At 43.4% G+C, this 18,945-nt stretch overlaps 1 protein-coding gene across 1 annotated transcript in view; it reads right to left on the reverse strand.

The window, feature by feature from the left end:
* LOC140425861 (uncharacterized) overlaps positions 1-18,945 on the reverse strand; it is a 148,894-nt gene that overhangs the window by 37,266 nt on the left and 92,683 nt on the right. Inside the window, exons 8-10 of the mRNA XM_072510245.1 lie at positions 9,190-9,318; positions 8,853-9,049; positions 8,707-8,766 (exon numbers count right to left, since the gene is read on the reverse strand). Coding sequence (XP_072366346.1) covers positions 8,707-8,766; positions 8,853-9,049; positions 9,190-9,318 — 386 coding nt within the window. The remainder of the gene's footprint in view (positions 1-8,706; positions 8,767-8,852; positions 9,050-9,189; positions 9,319-18,945) is intronic.

The raw sequence follows: 18,945 nt of genomic DNA on the forward strand, positions 1-18,945 counted from the left end.
GCCCTTCATTAACAATATCCAAAAGTTTCTGTGAACTCGCCCCTCTTTTCATAAAACAGTCTGACAGTTGGTAGCTCCTGTCGACCCATTGAATTTTTGTTATTTCCCCTCTGTCCAACATCTGCTTCAAACTTGCGATGTCTATCCGTAACCTCTTTTCATTGACACTTTTTGTAGAGTGCACATTTTCCCACAGAGATTTTGTCAATGTGACAGTCAATAGGTATATTACCCAAATTCCCTAATCCCAAAATTTCTGTCAATATCATACTTCTATAAAAAGCCATATCCACCGCCTCTACAAGGCTTAACGTCTCAGCAGCCAAAGTGCTTTTTACCACTCTCATTTTCTGTTTCCCACACAAGTGGGCAACATTTACCATTGTTCCCCAAAAGGAAAATTATAAAACCTCCTGCGCTTGAAACCCCATCACATAAATTTGCGTAGGACGCATCACGATAAACTATGAGTTTCAAGTGCTTAAGGTCACCTAAAACCGGAAACTTCAAAACACACTGCTGCATTTTTAGTTTGGCCAACGCTTTATTTGCTCTTATTATTAGGTCTTCCACTTTGGGATCATTCATTTTTGTACTCAACTCAAAGACATCAAAACTCACGTCCAGTCTAGTCTGTCTACCTAACCAGTTCAGTTGCCCAATTAAACTTCGCAGTTGCTCTTTTTCTATCTTTGAAACCATTGCGTCTTTTTGTGAAACTCGGCCACGACTAATTGCTATTGGGGTGATGCTTTCCAAATAAGATTGCTGACGTCAAGTTGCCCCTAATTTAGTCTGTCCAATTTCCAGTCCAATAAAGTTAAATGCACCAGAAGCCTGACCTCCAACCCCAAATTCTTTCCTCAAATCAGAGATTACAATAGCTTCAAAATCACTAGTCCCATCCCACAAAAAATCATCGACATGCATCATAAAAATGCCAGAAAGATTTCCTTTATAGTGCCAGTGAAACATTGCAGGATCTGCTTTCAACTGGCAACAGCCTAACTTTAACAAAACTGACCTTACTGAAAAATACCAGACTCTAGATGCATCATTTAATCCATATACACATTTGTTCAACTTCCAGAGTACCCCTTCTCTGTTGGCTGCTTCTTTAGGAGGACGGAGAAAAATGTCTCTCTGGAGCTGATGCCCCTGCAAAAAGGCAGCTTTTATATCTATAGATTTGCATTCCTTTGTGGCTAATAGAGCCAAGAAGATCTTTAAAATAACCTTTCCTGCTGTAGGTGAATCGACCCTTAAATCCTGATCTTCTAAGTTTTCTTCAAATTCCCTTGCCACGAGCCTGGCCTTTGCCTTGTAAGTTCCATCCGGAAGAACCTTTTCCGTGCAAATCCATCTGTGGGATAGAGCTCTTTGTCCCCTATCCGGTACTTCCATGTATACCCCAAATTCACTCCAACTATGCAATTCTTGCTGTTTAGCTTCTTTAATAACTTTTTCATCTATTGTATTTGAAGCCACCAAAGTCTCACGTGCATGTGGGCTTCTACTCCTATTTGTATTCGTAGTCTTAGTCATGTTCCGAGATCTTGACAAACTACGTCCCCTCTCCCGCCTGGTATCTCGTTCTGTACTGCTACTGCTTGTTCTTTCCCTTCTGCTGTGGGATGTCCTATCAATAGTTCTCGACCTTCTCCTGCGGACCTGTTCACTATCCGATGTACTATCTGAACTGGCACTGCGTTTCTGAGCCCTCCATTTTTGAACTTTGTTTTCCCAATCCATCGTCTTGACTCCTTCCCCTGAAAGCTGTACATTCAACCAATGTTTATACTTTCCAGTGGCCTTCCCTGCTCTACTAATAACAGTTGCATCCTTCCATAGACTAGACCCTTCAGGCAAGTATGTCACTTTTGTACCAACTTTTGGCAGTTGCCCTTTTGGAAAAATGGCCTGTTTTAATTCACCAGAAGTGTTGCGTTCCTCCACAGAAACCCTGTCTATATCAGTTAATTGGTCCTCATAGTTCTGTAACACATGCGTCCCAGATGACTCTGGTTCCTCATCATGTCCGTCTGCTCGGTCTAAATTTGAAAATTTGTAATCTGTACCTTGATGAATGAACCCTAACAGTTTGATTACCATGTTGCAAAATAATTGTTTTGCCATCTACGCCTATGATCTTCCCTGGGCCTTTCCATTCATTAGAATTGTCTCTCTTACAGTATAACCACGCCTCCTTGCTGAAAAACGGCATCGGATGGCCGTACGTTGTGTCTTAAAGCTCTGCGAATTCTTTCAGAGAATTCTGCTTCCAAAAAAGCTTTTCTACTGCTATGTAATGCATTTAAATGTTCAGCAAAACCAGAGCTAATTGTAGTCCCCTCCCAAGCTGGAGGCTGGTCATTCAAAATGGACGGAATTTTAGGATTTCTACCAAACACTAATTGATAAGGACTATAGCCCCCAACCATCTGCAATGAATTCTTCGCATGTACTGCCCATGCTAAAGCTGAATTTAGCCTGCAATTTGGTCGATCTGCCAAAATTTTCCGAAGCATGTCATCGATGACAGCACAATTTCTTTCACAGACACCATTACTAAATGGGCTTTCTGCAGCCATATTCATAACTCTGACATTCATGTTTTCACACATATCCCCAAACTCATCATTAGCAAATTCTCCCCCATTGTCCCCAAGGAATTTTGCTGGTGGACCCATTCCTGTCCCTATCCATTTTTCCACGATTTGATCCATAATTACCCTCTTTTCTTCACTTCGTACAATCGTTGATTGACTAAATCTGATTGCTAAATCTACAAAATGCAAAATAAATATACTATCTGCTTTATCCCAGATCTTAAGGTCCATGGCCACAATGTCGTTAAAATCCCTGGCCAAAGGTAGGGTTACGATCGGTCGTGCTGGTGTCCTTCTGTACTTCCTACAAACTTCACAGCGGTCACTAACCTGTTCTATCAGTTTAGTATAGTCTTCATCCCTTACCCCTGCATCCTTTAATAAATGTTTCAGCCCCCGAGGAGACGGATGTGCAAATTGCCTGTGCAGTTTTAATACAAGCTTTTTATCAGCTAAAGTTCCATTTTCAACTGCCATTAACACATCCTTAACCACTCTACTTGAAAAATTATTTGTCAGTAATGGAATACAATAGTGTCCCAACTGTGTAAATTGTAAGTGCACCATCTTTCCAAAAACTGTTGCCTTATCCTGTTCCATATCCAGTTTCATGTGTGCTTTCTTCATCGACGGTCTGCTCAGAAGCAAAGGTATCTCACGTGATACAACATTTGTGCTAATGAAATGATTCACTCCGGCAATATTGCAAGGGATCACCAATCTTTTCAGCGACTTCAGAGTATTATCATCCCCAAACCTGGAACTTGTGGAACTTTCAAATTCCTTAACCTTGTTACGATTTTCAGCATTCAAAGAGTCCAGGTAACATTTTAACCAGTCAATTCCACACACAGTAGATGTGCAGCCACTGTCCAATACAGCACAGTTGAAGATTCTGCAACCAACACCCTCATTACCGGCGTAAAACTGCTTGTCAATAGGACAATGCCATCTTTCTGGTCACTATCTTTTTCCTCTTCTGACTCTTCCATGTCATGTGTCGCTTCAAACATTATCATAACGAGTTGGACAGTTGAAAGCATAATGGTATTGAGAGTCACATCGGAAACATCGATTTGTCATACCCCGTGCATTTCTGGGGTGCATCTTCCTATTGTAGGTTCTAACTGGGTTTCTGTCTTTGACAGAAATCTTTGGATCCTCGCTGTCTTTGACAGAAATCTTTGGATCCTCGCTGTCTTCAGGGGATGTCCCGGAGGACTGGAGAATAGCCAATGTTGTTCCTCTGTTTAAGAAGGGTGGCAGGGATAATCCCGGGAACTACAGGCCGGTGAGCCTTACTTCAGTGGTAGGGAAATTACTGGAGAGAATTCTTCGAGACAGGATCTACTCCCATTTGGAAGCAAATGGACGTATTAGTGAGAGGCAGCACGGTTTTGTGAAGGGGAGGTCGTGTCTCACTAACTTGATAGAGTTTTTCGAGGAGGTCACTAGGATGATTGATGCAGGTAGGGCAGTAGATGTTGTCTATATGGACTTCAGTAAGGCCTTTGACAAGGTCCCTCATGGTAGACTCGTACAAAAGGTGAAGTCACACGGGATCAGGGGTGAACTGGCAAGGTGGATACAGAACTGGCTAGGCCATAGAAGGCAGAGGGTAGCAATGGAGGGATGCTTTTCTAATTGGAGGGCTGTGACCAGTGGTGTTCCACAGGGATCAGTGCTGGGACCTTTGCTCTTTGTAGTATATATAAATGATTTGGAGGAAAATGTAACTGGTCTGATTAGTAAGTTTGCAGACGACACAAAGGTTGGTGGAATTGCGGATAGCGATGAGGACTGTCTGAGGATACAGCAGGATTTAGATTGTCTGGAGACTTGGGCGGAGAGATGGCAGATGGAGTTTAACCTGGACAAATGTGAGGTAATGCATTTTGGAAGGGCTAATGCAGGTAGGGAATATACAGTGAATGGTAGAACCCTCAAGAGTATTGAAAGTCAAAGAGATCTAGGAGTACAGGTCCACAGGTCATTGAAAGGGGCTACACAGGTGGAGAAGGTAGTCAAGAAGGCATACGGCATGCTTGCCTTCATTGGCCGGGGCATTGAGTATAAGAATTGGCAAGTCATGTTGCAGCTGTATAGAACCTTAGTTAGGCCACACTTGGAGTATAGTGTTCAATTCTGGTCGCCACACTACCAGAAGGATGTGGAGGCTTTAGAGAGGGTGCAGAAGAGATTTACCAGAATGTTGCCTGGTATGGAGGGCATAAGCTATGAGGAGCGATTGAATAAACTCGGTTTGTTCTCACTGGAACGAAGGAGGTTGAGGGGCGACCTGATAGAGGTATACAAAATTATGAGGGGCATAGACAGAGTGGATAGTCAGAGGCTTTTCCCCAGGGTAGAGGGGTCAATTACTAGGGGGCATAGGTTTAAGGTGAGAGGGGCAAAGTTTAGAGTAGATGTACGAGGCAAGTTTTTTACGCAGAGGGTAGTGGGTGCCTGGAACTCACTACCGGAGGAGGTAGTGGAGGCAGGGACGATAGGGACATTTAAGGGGCATCTTGACAAATATATGAATAGGATGGGAATAGAAGGATACGGACCCAGGAAGTGTAGAAGATTGTAGTTTAGTCGGGCAGTATGGTCGGCACGGGCTTGGAGGGCCGAAGGGCCTGTTCCTGTGCTGTACATTTCTTTGTTCTTTGTTCTTTGTTCATAATTTTCTTGTCTCTGTCTCAGTCTATAGTCTTTGAGCCCTGTTCGTAGCCATACACTAGTAACAAGGTGGCAAAATTGTATCTTCCATATTCTGCCTTATTGCAGGCTGACCTATTTGGGTCATCAGAGCCATCGGAATCGAATGTTCCCCCAGAAACCTTTGTAAAACTTTTGTCATCTGTTCGAATAATTAATGGTTACTTAACATAAATGAGACAACTAATAGCAATGTCTCTTAACCCATTACTTAACATCGCACATCTCCTCTAAACTTTGCCTCATGTACCTTAAAACCTATGCCCCCTGGTGACTGACCCCTCCACCCTGGGAAAGTGATTTGCCCATCCACTGTCCATGGCGGCACAGTAGCAGTGGTTAGCACTGTTGCGTCACAGCTCCAGGGTCCCAGGTTCGATTCCTGCTTGGGTCACTGTCTGTATGGAGTGTGCCCGTTCTCCCAGTGTCTGGGTGGGTTTCCTCCAGTTTCTCCGATTTCCTCCCACAGGTCCCAAAAGACTTGCTTGTTCGGTGAATTGGACATTAAATTCCCCCCGTTTACCTGAACAGGTGCCATAGTGTGGCGACTAGGGGATTTTCACAGTAACTTTATTGCAGTGTTAATGTAAGCCTACTGTGACAATAATAAAGATAATTAGTATGCCCCTCAATCATGTAGACCTCTATCAGGTCACCCCTCAACCTCCATCGTTCTAATGAAAACAGTCAGAGTCTATTCAGCCTCTCCACATAGCTAACACCGTCCAAACCAGACAACATCCTGGTAAACCTCCTCTGCACCCGCTCCAAAGCCTCCACATCCTTCTGGTAGTGAGATGACCAGAATTCTGCGCAATATTATAAGTGCAGCCGAACCAAGGTTCTATACAACTGCAGCATGACTTGCCAGTTTTTATACTCTATGCCCCATCCAATGAAGGCAAGCATTCCCTATGCTTTCTTGACTGCCTTGATTACTTGTGATATCACTTTCAAAGATCTGTGCACTTGAGTTTATGTTTATGAAGGATGAAAAATGTGAAGCTGGCCAGGAATGTGTTGGCATATTTAAGTCGAGAACAGAAGCTTGATTGACAGTTTCAACAGCAGTTGAGGAAAGCCGAGGTGGAGTCTAAGGTGGAAATTGGTGATTTTGTTTTAACTTGGATGCACATAGAGAAGCTCATCTTGGGACCAAATAATTCATCAAGATTGTGTATAGTCTAATTCAGTTGCTAGGGGAGGGATGGAGTTGGTAATTATGGATTGAAGCAGCTGGCAGGGATCAAAGACCACATCAGTTTTGACTTGCAGAGGTTAGTTATAGAATATAATTGGGAAAAGTCAGGAGAGGGCGAAATAAAGTCAGGTGGCAAAATAAGAATATGCAAGTTGTAATAATCTGGAATGCACTGCCTGAAGAGTGGTAGAAAAAGATTTAAAAGTAATTTATATAAGTTAGTTAGATAAATGCATGAAGTGACAAAAGAGTTCTCACTTGGGTGGGGTTGCTGGGTTATGGGGATAGGGTGGAGGTGTTGAACTTGGGTGGGGTGCTCTTTCCAAGAGCCGGTGCGGACCCGATGGGCCGAATGGCCTCCTTCTGCACTGTAAAAAAATTTGATGATAATCGATGAGTTGGTACCAGCATGATGGGTCAAATGCCTTCCTTCAGAACTGTAAGATTCTACTGCTTTATCATATAGTACTGTACAGTACATCCAGACAGAACCATGTTCAGATTGTACACCATTGTCCTAAGGTTATACCTAGAGTACTGAAATGTAGTTTTAAACACCCAGTCTTAAGCCCAGAAAACAATTCAGAGAGAAGCAACACGGCACAAGGATATCACAGGGCATGAAAACTGCAGAACAACAAGAAATTTTAGCTTCGAAAGTGCTCATCTTCTAGACATTTGACAGCGGCAAGATCCAAGCAATGAGCAGCAAGTTTCAGGGAGCTGAACAAAACTTTCGCCCGAATGGTGATGCTGAACACAACAATTCATTTTATATCTCTTTATTCAGCAGTTGGCTCTCTACAGACCCAGGAGATATGATGGAGCAACAACGTTTTAGATCCCAATGAAAGCGTTATCTCCCTTTTCTTGCCTAGCGAGTTCAGAAAGCAGGAGGAAAAATTTACCAAGGTATATTACACCCAAAATGATTGAGTTCTTAATGAATACCAAAGCAGAAGACTGATGAATCTAGAAAGTAACTAGATATCAGTTCAGTGAAGGCTCTGGAATTGGGAGATTAAATTATCAACTGAATATTCCTGGTGTTGGTGCTTATCAGTTATTTCATGAAGATTTAAATGTCTCAAGTTATCCAGGAACAACAGTACGTCAAGTACTAAAGTGACAGGTTCGTAGTTTGCATTCAAAACAACAGCACATTGCGCGGCAGTGTCTGTCCAACTACCCTTCGCGACTGTGCACAGAAAAAGGAAAAACTGTCAGGTCAGTGATCTAGGCCCAATCGTCTTTGGTTGCTTCAGTGACCTCCCCTCCATCATATGATCAGAAGATGGGAGATTCACTGATTATAGCAGCATCCCGATCAATTTGCAAATCCTCAGAATACAAAACAGTCCATGCCCACATCCAACAAAACCAGGACAACATTCTGTCTTGACTGATAAAATTGACAAGCAACATTAATTTGCTAAGGAGTCTGCTGACTCCCCACAACATTTCCACAACCTACAAAGTACAGGACAGGAGTGAGATGGTATTGTTTCATTTATGAGAGAGTCAGCTCCAACACTCAAGAAGCTTACCAACATCTAGGAAAAAAACAACAAATTTAATTGGCACCCCATCCATCAGCTGGAACATTCACTCCCTCCATTACCAGTGCAACATAGCTGCCATGTGTACCACATGCACTACAACAACTTCTCCTTTAGCACCTCCTGCTACCACTACAACCTTGTAAGAGAGGGACTGCAGGCACCAGACAGCCTCAACCTTTTTCCAAATCATACCATCTTGCCTTGGAAATAGATCATTCACACTGAAACCTATGTCCTGAAATATAACAGCATTACGGATTAAATATAACAGCATTACGGATGAACCTAAGGATGAAAATAAGCATTGGCCTTGCCAGCAAGCTCCACATCATAGAAATGAATTAAAAAAACAGCTACTGAACATACAAATGTATTACTGTAGCAAAGTTTCGATTTGTTAAAAATAAAGGGCTAAACACAGTGATGGAAATTGATGTAATTGTGAAAAGTCAAAACATCTTCTCTCATGAATATTAAAATCAGTCATTCGGCTCATGTTTCCATAGAAGCCACAATCCAATCTCTGCTCTCCTCCTTATTCTCCAATGAAACATTAAATTACATTGAAATGACTGTCAATGATCACAATGAAATTTAATAGTGCTGCCCATACCTCATTTGAGACCAAGCCTGTGGTCTTCAGTTCAGATTCCATTGGAGGGCTCGGCAAGTTCTATAATTCAAGCATTTTTAGAACAGCATGAGTTTTACAGATATAGGAACTGATATGAAATTTACGAAATTCTCATCTCCCATCACCACACCATGAAGTTCATTGAGAACCATGTGAAAATCTTGAAAACTTGCCAGCAGTTTGTCATCGCCATACACCAACTTGGTTGTGGTCAGGATATCAAATGCACAGTCGAAATATATTTTCACCTTTTTCCCCTTCTTTTTACTGACTGACAGTAGTCCTTTTAGGTTTATAATGAGGATTGCAGTTGTGTTAACTTCTGTCAATTTGAGAGGATATTTTTAAAAACAGAAGTGTAAAGGTCCATGTCACTGTACTCCACTGAAAACATCAGCCTGTATCGCAACATTAGCATAATCTATAGCACAATCATGTAGGATCAACCAGAGACACACATACTGTTGGATATTTCCTCCTTGGGTGAAAAGAATGCAACTGGGATATTCCTTAATTTGTCTTTTTCTAAATTTCCATCCCCCAGTGACAGGATGACTTTATAGAGAAGATGGGAAGCTTGATCAAATACAGCTAAAAATATTACAACCTTAATAGAACAAGAACAAAGAACAAAGAAATGTACAGCACAGGAACAGGCCCTTGGGCCTTCCAAGCCCGTGCCGACCATGCTGCCCGACTAAACTACAATCTTCTACACTTCCTGGGTCCGTATCCCTCTATTCCCATCCTATTCATGTATTTGTCAAGATGCCCCTTAAATGTCACTATCGTCCCTGCTTCCACCACCTCCTCCGGTAGCGAGTTCCAGGCACCCACTACCCTCTGCATAAAAAACTTGCCTTGTACATCTACTCTAAACCTTGCCCCTCTCACCTTAAACCAATGCCCCCCAGTAATTGACCTAGTAATGATAGCATAAGATAAATTTCCTCCCTTGCACTGACACCAAGACTTCTAAAGATCCCAATGCATGTTCCTTAAAGGCCAGAAAATTCAACAAGGCCATTGCTTATTGAAAACCATGCCTGGGAATACATCTCAAAGTACTTCATTTGAACATGATACAAGTCTATTTTGATTGAGATGTTCTTTACTTCCTTGGCTGATGCTAATTGGTGAACTGGTTAAGTGTTCTGCAACATGGATAAAGACACCAGACTTCAGCACCATGGAAACATTAGCAACACTAAAGAGAAGGGAGGTACTATTTTTAACAGTTCGATAAATCTAAGAACTGCACCAGGCTAGCAAAAACAAGCAAGCCCAAATAATAATTAATCAGATCAACCAGACCATGCCAGTGAACAGACAGTAACCAACCACATTCTTGATGGAGTGCACAGCCAGGTTGTAACATATCAATATTTCCAACACCCACATTAGAGATAACTACTGGACAAAAACCTGGACATGGTTTTAAGATGTGCTGTGTCTAATAAATTCATGTCAGAATTACAAACTTTGAGGAAAAATAAATTGAAAGTTTACACTGTAAGGTGGTAGATATTTGTTTACTGTACATATGACTTGACATGCATTTTCTTGTATTGTCTGTAAACCGTTTTCTCCTAAAATTGCATGTGACTAAAATGGTGTCACCATAGCCACATTTGTAGATTAGTCATCAATTCCTAATCAGCCACAGAGTTCTGGAGAAAAGAGTTAGAAGCTTTGAATGCAAACAAAGGAGCAACAGAAAGAGGATTTCAAATCGGTTTGCAAATTGTTACAAAAGGTCTTTTGTGCATTCCATAAGTCACCTGACGTTAATATCAAGGATGTCAACTTCACTGCTCTATAGTCTCATTCTCACTTTCATGGATTAATCAGATCCCTTGAAAAACCCAAAGAGCAGAATGATAATTGCTCAGAATGATTTCTGGATCTCGGTTTCATTAGTTCCAACTTGTGGTCCAATTTTTCTCAAGACTCAGGTGAGGTTTACAGACATCATCTAAGAATTATTTTCAAGGAAAGAATATTCCTCTCGTATTCAAATACTTGATGGTTGTCATTCATGACTATTGTCTAATTTATCTAGTGGTGTCCATCTGAGGCCTAAGGAAGCCAGGATGGGGAAAGAGGGAGAATAGGGCTTTTCAACCAGCAAATAGTCACATCCTTTGAGCTAAGTCATGGTTTCAATTTGATTAGTTGTCAGGAGCAGAAGCTTGTGACTATGACACAAGCAGGTACATGCAAGGACATTGTAAAGGTGCTTCCTGTTGATTCCCTTCGTTCCCCTTTCTTTATTTTTTGCTGTTAGCATTTTGATCCATGGATGTTTAATGGACATATCTTTAAGTCAAGCAGCAGAGAGAGAATGAGGAATTCAAGAAGTTCCAACACAGTATTATGGTGCTGCTAGCTTTAGACAGCAAGATGCAGACTTTGAGACATCCGAGGGATAGGTTGGGACTGATTGGCCAATGATTTGACCACAAGGCCATATTCTGCCCAGTAGCAGGTGGTGATTGGATTCTGCCCGAGTGGGATGACTTTCAGAGATCGAATAAAAGTAGAGTTTAAATCCTGGACACCGAGAAAAGACCTGTTCTCTCTCCCTTGTGTTTTCCCCGAAAATGCTGTGAGCTGCAATATTTCTGAAACTACATGGACCTGAAAATGAAATTAAATGAAAATCGCTTGTCACAAGTAGGCTTCAAATGAAGTTACTGTGAAAAGCCCCTAGTCGCCACATTCCAGCGCCTGTTCGGGGAGGCTGTTACGGGAATTGAACCGTGCTGCTGGCCAGCCTTGGTCTGCTTTCAAAGCCAGCAATTTAACCCTGTGCTAAACAATGAATCTACAGTGAAAACCACTACAGACTGGAAAGTAGAAATCTCAACCTGAAAGCCAGGTTTGAAGGACAGCGAGCTTACAACAACCATCTGAAACAAATACTTGTTTTTCCTTTTACTTATTATTTCCCCCTCCTCCTCTGTGTTTGTCTGCCTTGTGTGTGCATATAGAGGGTGGAGGCAAGATAAAGTGGGAGATTAAGAATTAGATGATATTTAGCCAGTTGTATTTGCTGCATATTTCATTATAGTTCTTTTATTAATAAAATGTTATTGTGTTTAAATTTACAAACTTGGTCACTGTAATTATTAGGCAGCCAAGGGCCAAAATAGGGTATTTTTATAAGAATTATTGGTTAATTCAATAGTTCCAGGTCAAGGTGGTGTTGGAATTGACCCACAGTAGCCCATGGAGTCATAACATCATTGATGCAGAAGCGAAGGAGCCTCAGCCTTTTCCATGGTCCAACAATGTTACTGGTATAGATGAGAACAAAAGCAGGGAGGATGGGAAAAATAATCACACTTCATGGTACAAGAGACTACTCAATCAGAGGAAGCAAAAAGGAATGAGAAAGCGATTGGGGCTAATATTGTTGGGAGGTAGATATTGCTCTCTACAGCCTCAACTTACAGTCCTAAAGGCCATGTTGTTTGCCCAATGCTACAGTTAAGGGCATCTCCTCATAGTTGAAGAACTTTTTCCAAGGAGCAGAATAGGTTGCAAGATATGGTCGCCTACTGTTGTGGTCAACATAGGAACGAACTGCACAGTTGTTGGTATGTGTCTTTATTACCTCTATTATTGACTATCCCAATGTATTCCTGGCCTGTCTTCCATTCTACTCCATATAAACTGGAGGTAATCTAAAGCTCTACTGCCCATGCCCTTACTTGTACCAAGACCCATTCATCCATGCTTACTGATTCCCATTTAAGCAATATCTTAGATTTTGAAATTCTTTTCTTGATTTTCAAATATCTCAATGGCTTTTACCATTCCCACCTCCACCATCTCCACAAAGCTCTGAAATGTCATTGCTCCTCCAATTTTCTTTTATCGCTTCAAGGGATGTGGGCGTCACTGGCAAGGTCAAAATCTATCACATGCCCCTAACTTGCCCTGAAAAGGCAGCAGCACATCACTTTGAACCATCGTAGTGCTGTTAGAGAGGGAGTTCCAGGACTTTGACACATCAGTGCTGAAAGAACGGGCAATTCAGAGGCAATAGAAAGGGTGGAACTTGGAATAATCAGCATCAATAGGGAAACGGTACTCAACAAACTCTTGGGATTGAGGGCAGACAAGTCCCTAGGGAGTTAAAGGAAGTAGCAGCAAAGATAGTGGATCCATTGGTTATAATATTCCAAAATTCTCTGGACCCGGAAAAGATTCCAATGGATTGGAGAAATCATAATGTTATAATGTTATTCCTCCTTTATTCAAAAAAGGAGGAAGGCAGAATGTGGGAAATTATAGACCCGTTAGTTTAGCATCCGTTGTTGCAAAATTGTTAGAATCAATCATCAAGGGTGTATTATCAGGACATTTGGAAAGCCAAAGTGCTATCCATCAGAGTCAGCATGGTTTTAAGGAGGGAAAATCATGCTTGAGTAATTTGCTCGAGTTCTTCGAAGATGTTTTAAAAGCACTTGTCTTTGCAGGGGCAGGCCAGTCGATTTCGGCGTGAGAACAGCTGGTGAGTCAGTTTCAGCGGGAGCATTGCGGAAGGAGGTTGCTGAGAGGTAAGTCAACCTTTAAAAGCACTTGTCTTTGCAGGGGCAGGCCAGTCGATTTCGGCGTGAGAACAGCTGGTGAGTCAGTTTCAGCGGGAGCATTGCAGAAGGAGGTTGCTGAGAGGTAAGTCAACCTTTAAAAGCACTTGTCTTTGCAGGGGCAGGCCAGTCGATTTCGGCGGGAGTGGAGCTGGCTGGTTAGTCAATTTCAGCAGGAGCTGAGAATTTTTCTTTTTTTTTAAATTAGTTTTTTAGGCGGGAACAGGAAGTCGACCCGCGGACTTCTGGGAAGACCCTCACCAATAAATTCTGGTGGAGAGGAAACCCGAGACACTACACGTGTAGTGTCTCCCACCCGCCCTCCTCCTCTAACCTAATAATAAAACCCATTGGTCTGAGGTAAGTACCATATTTTATTATTTTTTATAAAAATTTAATTTAGTTGTTAGCCAGGTCTTGGTAGAAAGTTAGAGGAATGGCAGGGAAGGGAGTGCAATGTTCCTCCTGCAGGATGTTTGAGGTGAGGGATGCAGTTAGTGTACCTGCTGATTTTACCTGCAGGAAGTGCTGCCATCTCCAGCTCCTCCAAGACCGAGTGAGGGAACTGGAGCTGGAGTTGGAAGAACTTCGGATCATTCGGGAGGCAGAAGGGGTCATAGATAGCAGCTTCAGGGAATTAGTTACACCAAAGATTGGAGATAGGTGGGTAACTGTAAGAGGGACTGGGAAGAAGCAGTCAGTGCAGGGATCCTCTGCGGTCGTTCCCCTGAGAAACAAGTATACCGCTTTGGATACTTGTGGGGGGGGGGGGGGGACTTACCAGGGGTAAGCCATGGGTACGGGCCTCTGGCACGGAGTCTGTCCCTGTTGCTCAGAAGGGAAGGGGGAGAGGAGCACAGCATTAGTAATTGGGGACTCGATAGTCAGAGGCACAGATAGGAGATTTTGTGGGAGCGTGAGAGACTCACGTTTGGTATGTTGCCTCCCAGGTGCAAGGGTACATGATGTCTCGGATCGTGTTTTCCGGGTCCTTAGGGGGGAGGGGGAGCAGCCCCAAGTCGTGGTCCACATTGGCACTAACGACATAGGTAGGAAAGGGGACAAGGATGTCAGGCAGGCTTTCAGGGAGCTAGGATGGAAGCTCAGAACTAGAACAAACAGAGTTGTTATCTCTGGGTTGTTGCCCGTGCCACGTGATAGTGAGATGAGGAATAGGGAGGGAGAGCATTTAAACACATGGCTACAGGGATGGTGCAGGCGGGAGGGATTCAGATTTTTGGATAACTGGGGCTCTTTCTGGGGAAGGTGGGACCTCTACAGACAGGATGGTCTACATCTGAACCTGAGGGGCACAAATATCCTGGGGGGGGAGATTTGTTAGTGCTCTTTGGGGGGGGGGGTTTAAACTAATGCAGCAGGGGCATGGGAACCTGGATTGTAGTTTTAGGGTAAGGGAGAATGAGAGTATAGAGGTCAGGAGCACAGATTTGACGTCGCAGGAGGGGGCCAGTGTTCAGGTAGGTGGTTTGAAGTGTGTCTACTTCGATGCCAGGAGTATACGAAACAAGGTAGGGGAACTGGCAGCATGGGTTGGTACCTGGGACTTCGATGTTGTGGCCATTTCGGAGACATGGATAGAGCAGGGACAGGAATGGATGTTGCAGGTTCCGGGGTTTAGGTGTTTTAGTAAGCTCAGAGAAGGAGGCAAAAGAGGGGGAGGTGTGGCGCTGCTAGTCAAGAGCAGTATTACGGTGGCGGAGAGGATGCTAGATGGGGACTCTTCTTCCGAGGTAGTATGGGCTGAAGTTAGAAACAGGAAAGGAGAGGTCACCCTGTTGGGAGTTTTTTTATAGGCCTCCTAATAGTTCTAGGGATGTAGAGGAAAGGATGGCGAAGATGATTCTGGATATGAGCGAAAGTAACAGGGTAGTTATTATGGGAGACTTTAACTTTCCAAATATTGACTGGAAAAGATGTAGTTTGAGTACAATAGATGGGTCGTTTTTTGTACAGTGTGTGCAGGAGGGTTTCCTGAAACAATATGTTGACAGGCCAACAAGAGGCGAGGCCACGTTGGATTTGGTTTTGGGTAATGAACCAGGCCAGGTGTTGGATTTGGAGGTAGGAGAGCACTTTGGGGACAGTGACCACAATTCGGTGACGTTTACGTTAATGATGGAAAGGGATAAGTATACACCGCAGGGCAAGAGTTATAGCTGGGGGAAGGGCAATTATGATGCCATTAGACGTGACTTGGGGGGGATAAGGTGGAGAAGTAGGCTGCAAGTGTTGGGCACACTGGATAAGTGGGGCTTGTTCAAGGATCAGCTACTGCGTGTTCTTGATAAGTACGTACCGGTCAGGCAGGGAGGAAGGCGTCGAGCGAGGGAACCGTGGTTTACCAAGGAAGTGGAATCTCTTGTTAAGAGGAAGAAGGAGGCCTATGTAAAGATGAAGTGTGAAGTTTCAGTTGGGGCGATGGATAGTTACAAGGTAGCGAGGAAGGATCTAAAGAGAGAGCTAAGACGAGCAAGGAGGGGACATGAGAAGTATTTGGCAGGAAGGATCAAGGAAAACCCAAAAGCTTTCTATAGGTATGTCAGGAATAAGCGAATGACTAGGGAAAGAGTAGGACCAGTCAAGGACAGGGATGGGAAATTGTGTGTGGAGTCTGAAGAGATAGGCGAGATACTAAATGAATATTTTTCGTCAGTATTCACTCAGGAAAAAGATAATGTTGTGGAGGAGAATGCTGAGCCCCAGGCTAATAGAATAGATGGCATTGAGGTACGTAGGGAAGAGGTGTTGGCAATTCTGGACAGGCTGAAAATAGATAAGTCCCCGGGACCTGATGGGATTTATCCTAGGATTCTCTGGGAGGCCAGGGAAGAGATTGCTGGACCTTTGGCTTTGATTTTTATGTCATCATTGGCTACAGGAATAGTGCCAGAGGACTGGAGGACAGCAAATGTGGTCCCTTTGTTCAAAAAGGGGAGCAGAGACAACCCCGGCAACTATAGACCAGTGAGCCTCACGTCTGTAGTGGGTAAAGTCTTGGAGGGGATTATAAGAGACAAGATTTATAATCATCTAGATAGGAATAATATGATCAGGGATAGTCAGCATGGCTTTGTGAAGGGTAGGTCATGCCTCACAAACCTTATCGAGTTCTTTGAGAAGGTGACTGAACAGGTAGACGAGGGTAGAGCAGTTGATGTGGTGTATATGGATTTCAGCAAAGCGTTTGATAAGGTTCCCCACAGTAGGCTATTGCAAAAAATACGGAGGCTGGGGATTGAGGGTGATTTAGAGATGTGGATCAGAAATTGGCTAGCTGAAAGAAGACAGAGGGTGGTGGTTGATGGGAAATGTTCAGAATGGAGTACAGTCACAAGTGGAGTACCACAAGGATCTGTTCTGGGGCCGTTGCTGTTTGTCATTTTTATCAATGACCTAGAGGAAGGCGCAGAAGGGTGGGTGAGTAAATTTGCAGACGATACTAAAGTCGGTGGTGTTGTCGATAGTGTGGAAGGATGTAGCAGGTTACAAAGGGATATAGATAAGCTGCAGAGCTGGGCTGAGAGGTGGCAAATGGAGTTTAATGTAGAGAAGTGTGAGGTGATTCACTTTGGAAGGAATAACAGGAATGCGGAATATTTGGCTAATGGTAAAGTTCTTGAAAGTGTGGATGAGCAGAGGGATCTAGGTGTCCATGTACATAGATCCCTGAAAGTTGCCACCCAGGTTGATAGGGTTGTGAAGAAGGCCTATGGAGTGTTGGCCTTTATTGGTAGAGGGATTGAGTTCCGGTGTCGGGAGGTCATGTTGCAGCTGTACAGAACTCTGGTACGGCCGCATTTGGAGTATTGCGTACAGTTCTGGTCACCGCATTATAGGAAGGACGTGGCGGCTTTGGAGCGGGTGCAGAGTAGATTTACCAGGATGTTGCCTGGTATGGAGGGAAAATCTTATGAGGAAAGGCTGATGGACTGGAGGTTGTTTTCGTTGGAGAGAAGAAGGTTAAGAGGAGACTTCGAGGCATACAAAATGATCAGGGGGTTGGATAGGGTGGACAGTGAGAGCCTTCTCCCGCGGATGGAAATGGCTGGCACGAAGGGACATAACTTTAAACTGAGGGGTAATAGATATAGGACAGAGGTCAGAGGTAGGTTCTTTACGCAAAGAGTAGTGAGGCCGTGGAATGCCCTACCTGCTACAGTAGTGAACTCGCCAACATTGAGGGCATTTAAAAGTTTATTGGATAAACATATGGATGATAATGGCATAGTGTAGGTTAGATGGCTTTTGTTTTGGTGCAACATCGTGGGCCGAAGGGCCTGTACTGTGTTGTATTGTTCTATGTTCTATCTACACACCCTTCTCCAGCCTCAACATCTACCAATTTCTTCTCTTTGGTGAATACTGATGCAAAGTAATCATTTAGTACCTCGCCCATTTCCTCTGGCTCCACACATAGATTCCCTTGCCTATCCTTCAGTGGGCCAACCCTTTCCCTGGCTACCCTCTTGCTTTTTATGTACGTGTAAAAAGCCTTGGGATTTTCCTTAACCCTATTTGCCAATGACTTTTCGTGACCCCTTCTAGCCCTCCTGACTCCTTGCTTAAGTTCCTTCCTACTTTCCTTATATTCCACACAATGTGCAAATTACCTAACAGCATGTCTTTCGGGACTTGTGGGAGGAAACCGGAGCACCCGGAGGAAACCCACGCAGACACCGGGAGAACGTGCAGACTCCACACAGAGTTGTGAATCTGTGGAATTCATTACCCCAGAGTGGGGTGGATGCTGGGATAGTGAGTAAATTTGAGGAGTTAGACAGATTTTTAATTGGTCATGGGTTGAAGGGTTCTGGACAATGGGCAGGACAGTGGAGTCGAGGCCATGATGGGACCAGCCCATGATCACATTGAGGGTGTTAGGCTCGGGAGGCTAAATTGCCTACTCCTGCTCCGAGGTCATGTGTTCTAGGGAGATGATGATCTGCTGATTTTGCAATCCAGCTCTTGGTCTGTAGCATTCTAGGTAACAGATCAGGAACATATCAGCCATGATAGAATGGCGGAGCAGACTCGATGGGCGCAATGGCCTAATTCTGCTCATATATCTAATGGTGATAGATCACTATTGGTACCCTAGTTTGCAATAGTGCAATAGTTTGCAATAATGATCTTACCCTTTTTACTTCTCATCTCTAACCGAATGGACTGTGACCTTTTTCCATCAAGGACATGCACCCTTTACTGTACTGCAGTGTCTGCTCTGATCAGTGCAGCCTTCCCACCTCCCTTCCCCATCTTTTCTGAACACTGCATATTAAAACACTGTGGTGAACGTCACACGCGTCTCTCAACATTTTGAACATTGTGACCATTATTGTCAGTACATGATATTCACACATGTCTACTTGTATTTGTAGATCCAATCATATTCACCACACTTTGTGGGTTGAGAAACAAGAATTCTAAACTGGTTATTGTATTCCTCGTAGCCCTTCTTAATCAATGCACTCACTTTGGGCACTTTATTCTTTTTTTTAAAAGTTTATTCTTGTGACCATCCCACAGGTGTTCATAATTGTTGAGATTTAGAAAGGCAAGAAAAGAGCTGATAAGATAGCAACCAACTGTTTTAACTAAA

Source organism: Scyliorhinus torazame, chromosome 6 (assembly GCF_047496885.1).
Source record: "Scyliorhinus torazame isolate Kashiwa2021f chromosome 6, sScyTor2.1, whole genome shotgun sequence".
Classification (NCBI taxonomy): Eukaryota; Metazoa; Chordata; class Chondrichthyes; order Carcharhiniformes; family Scyliorhinidae; genus Scyliorhinus; species Scyliorhinus torazame.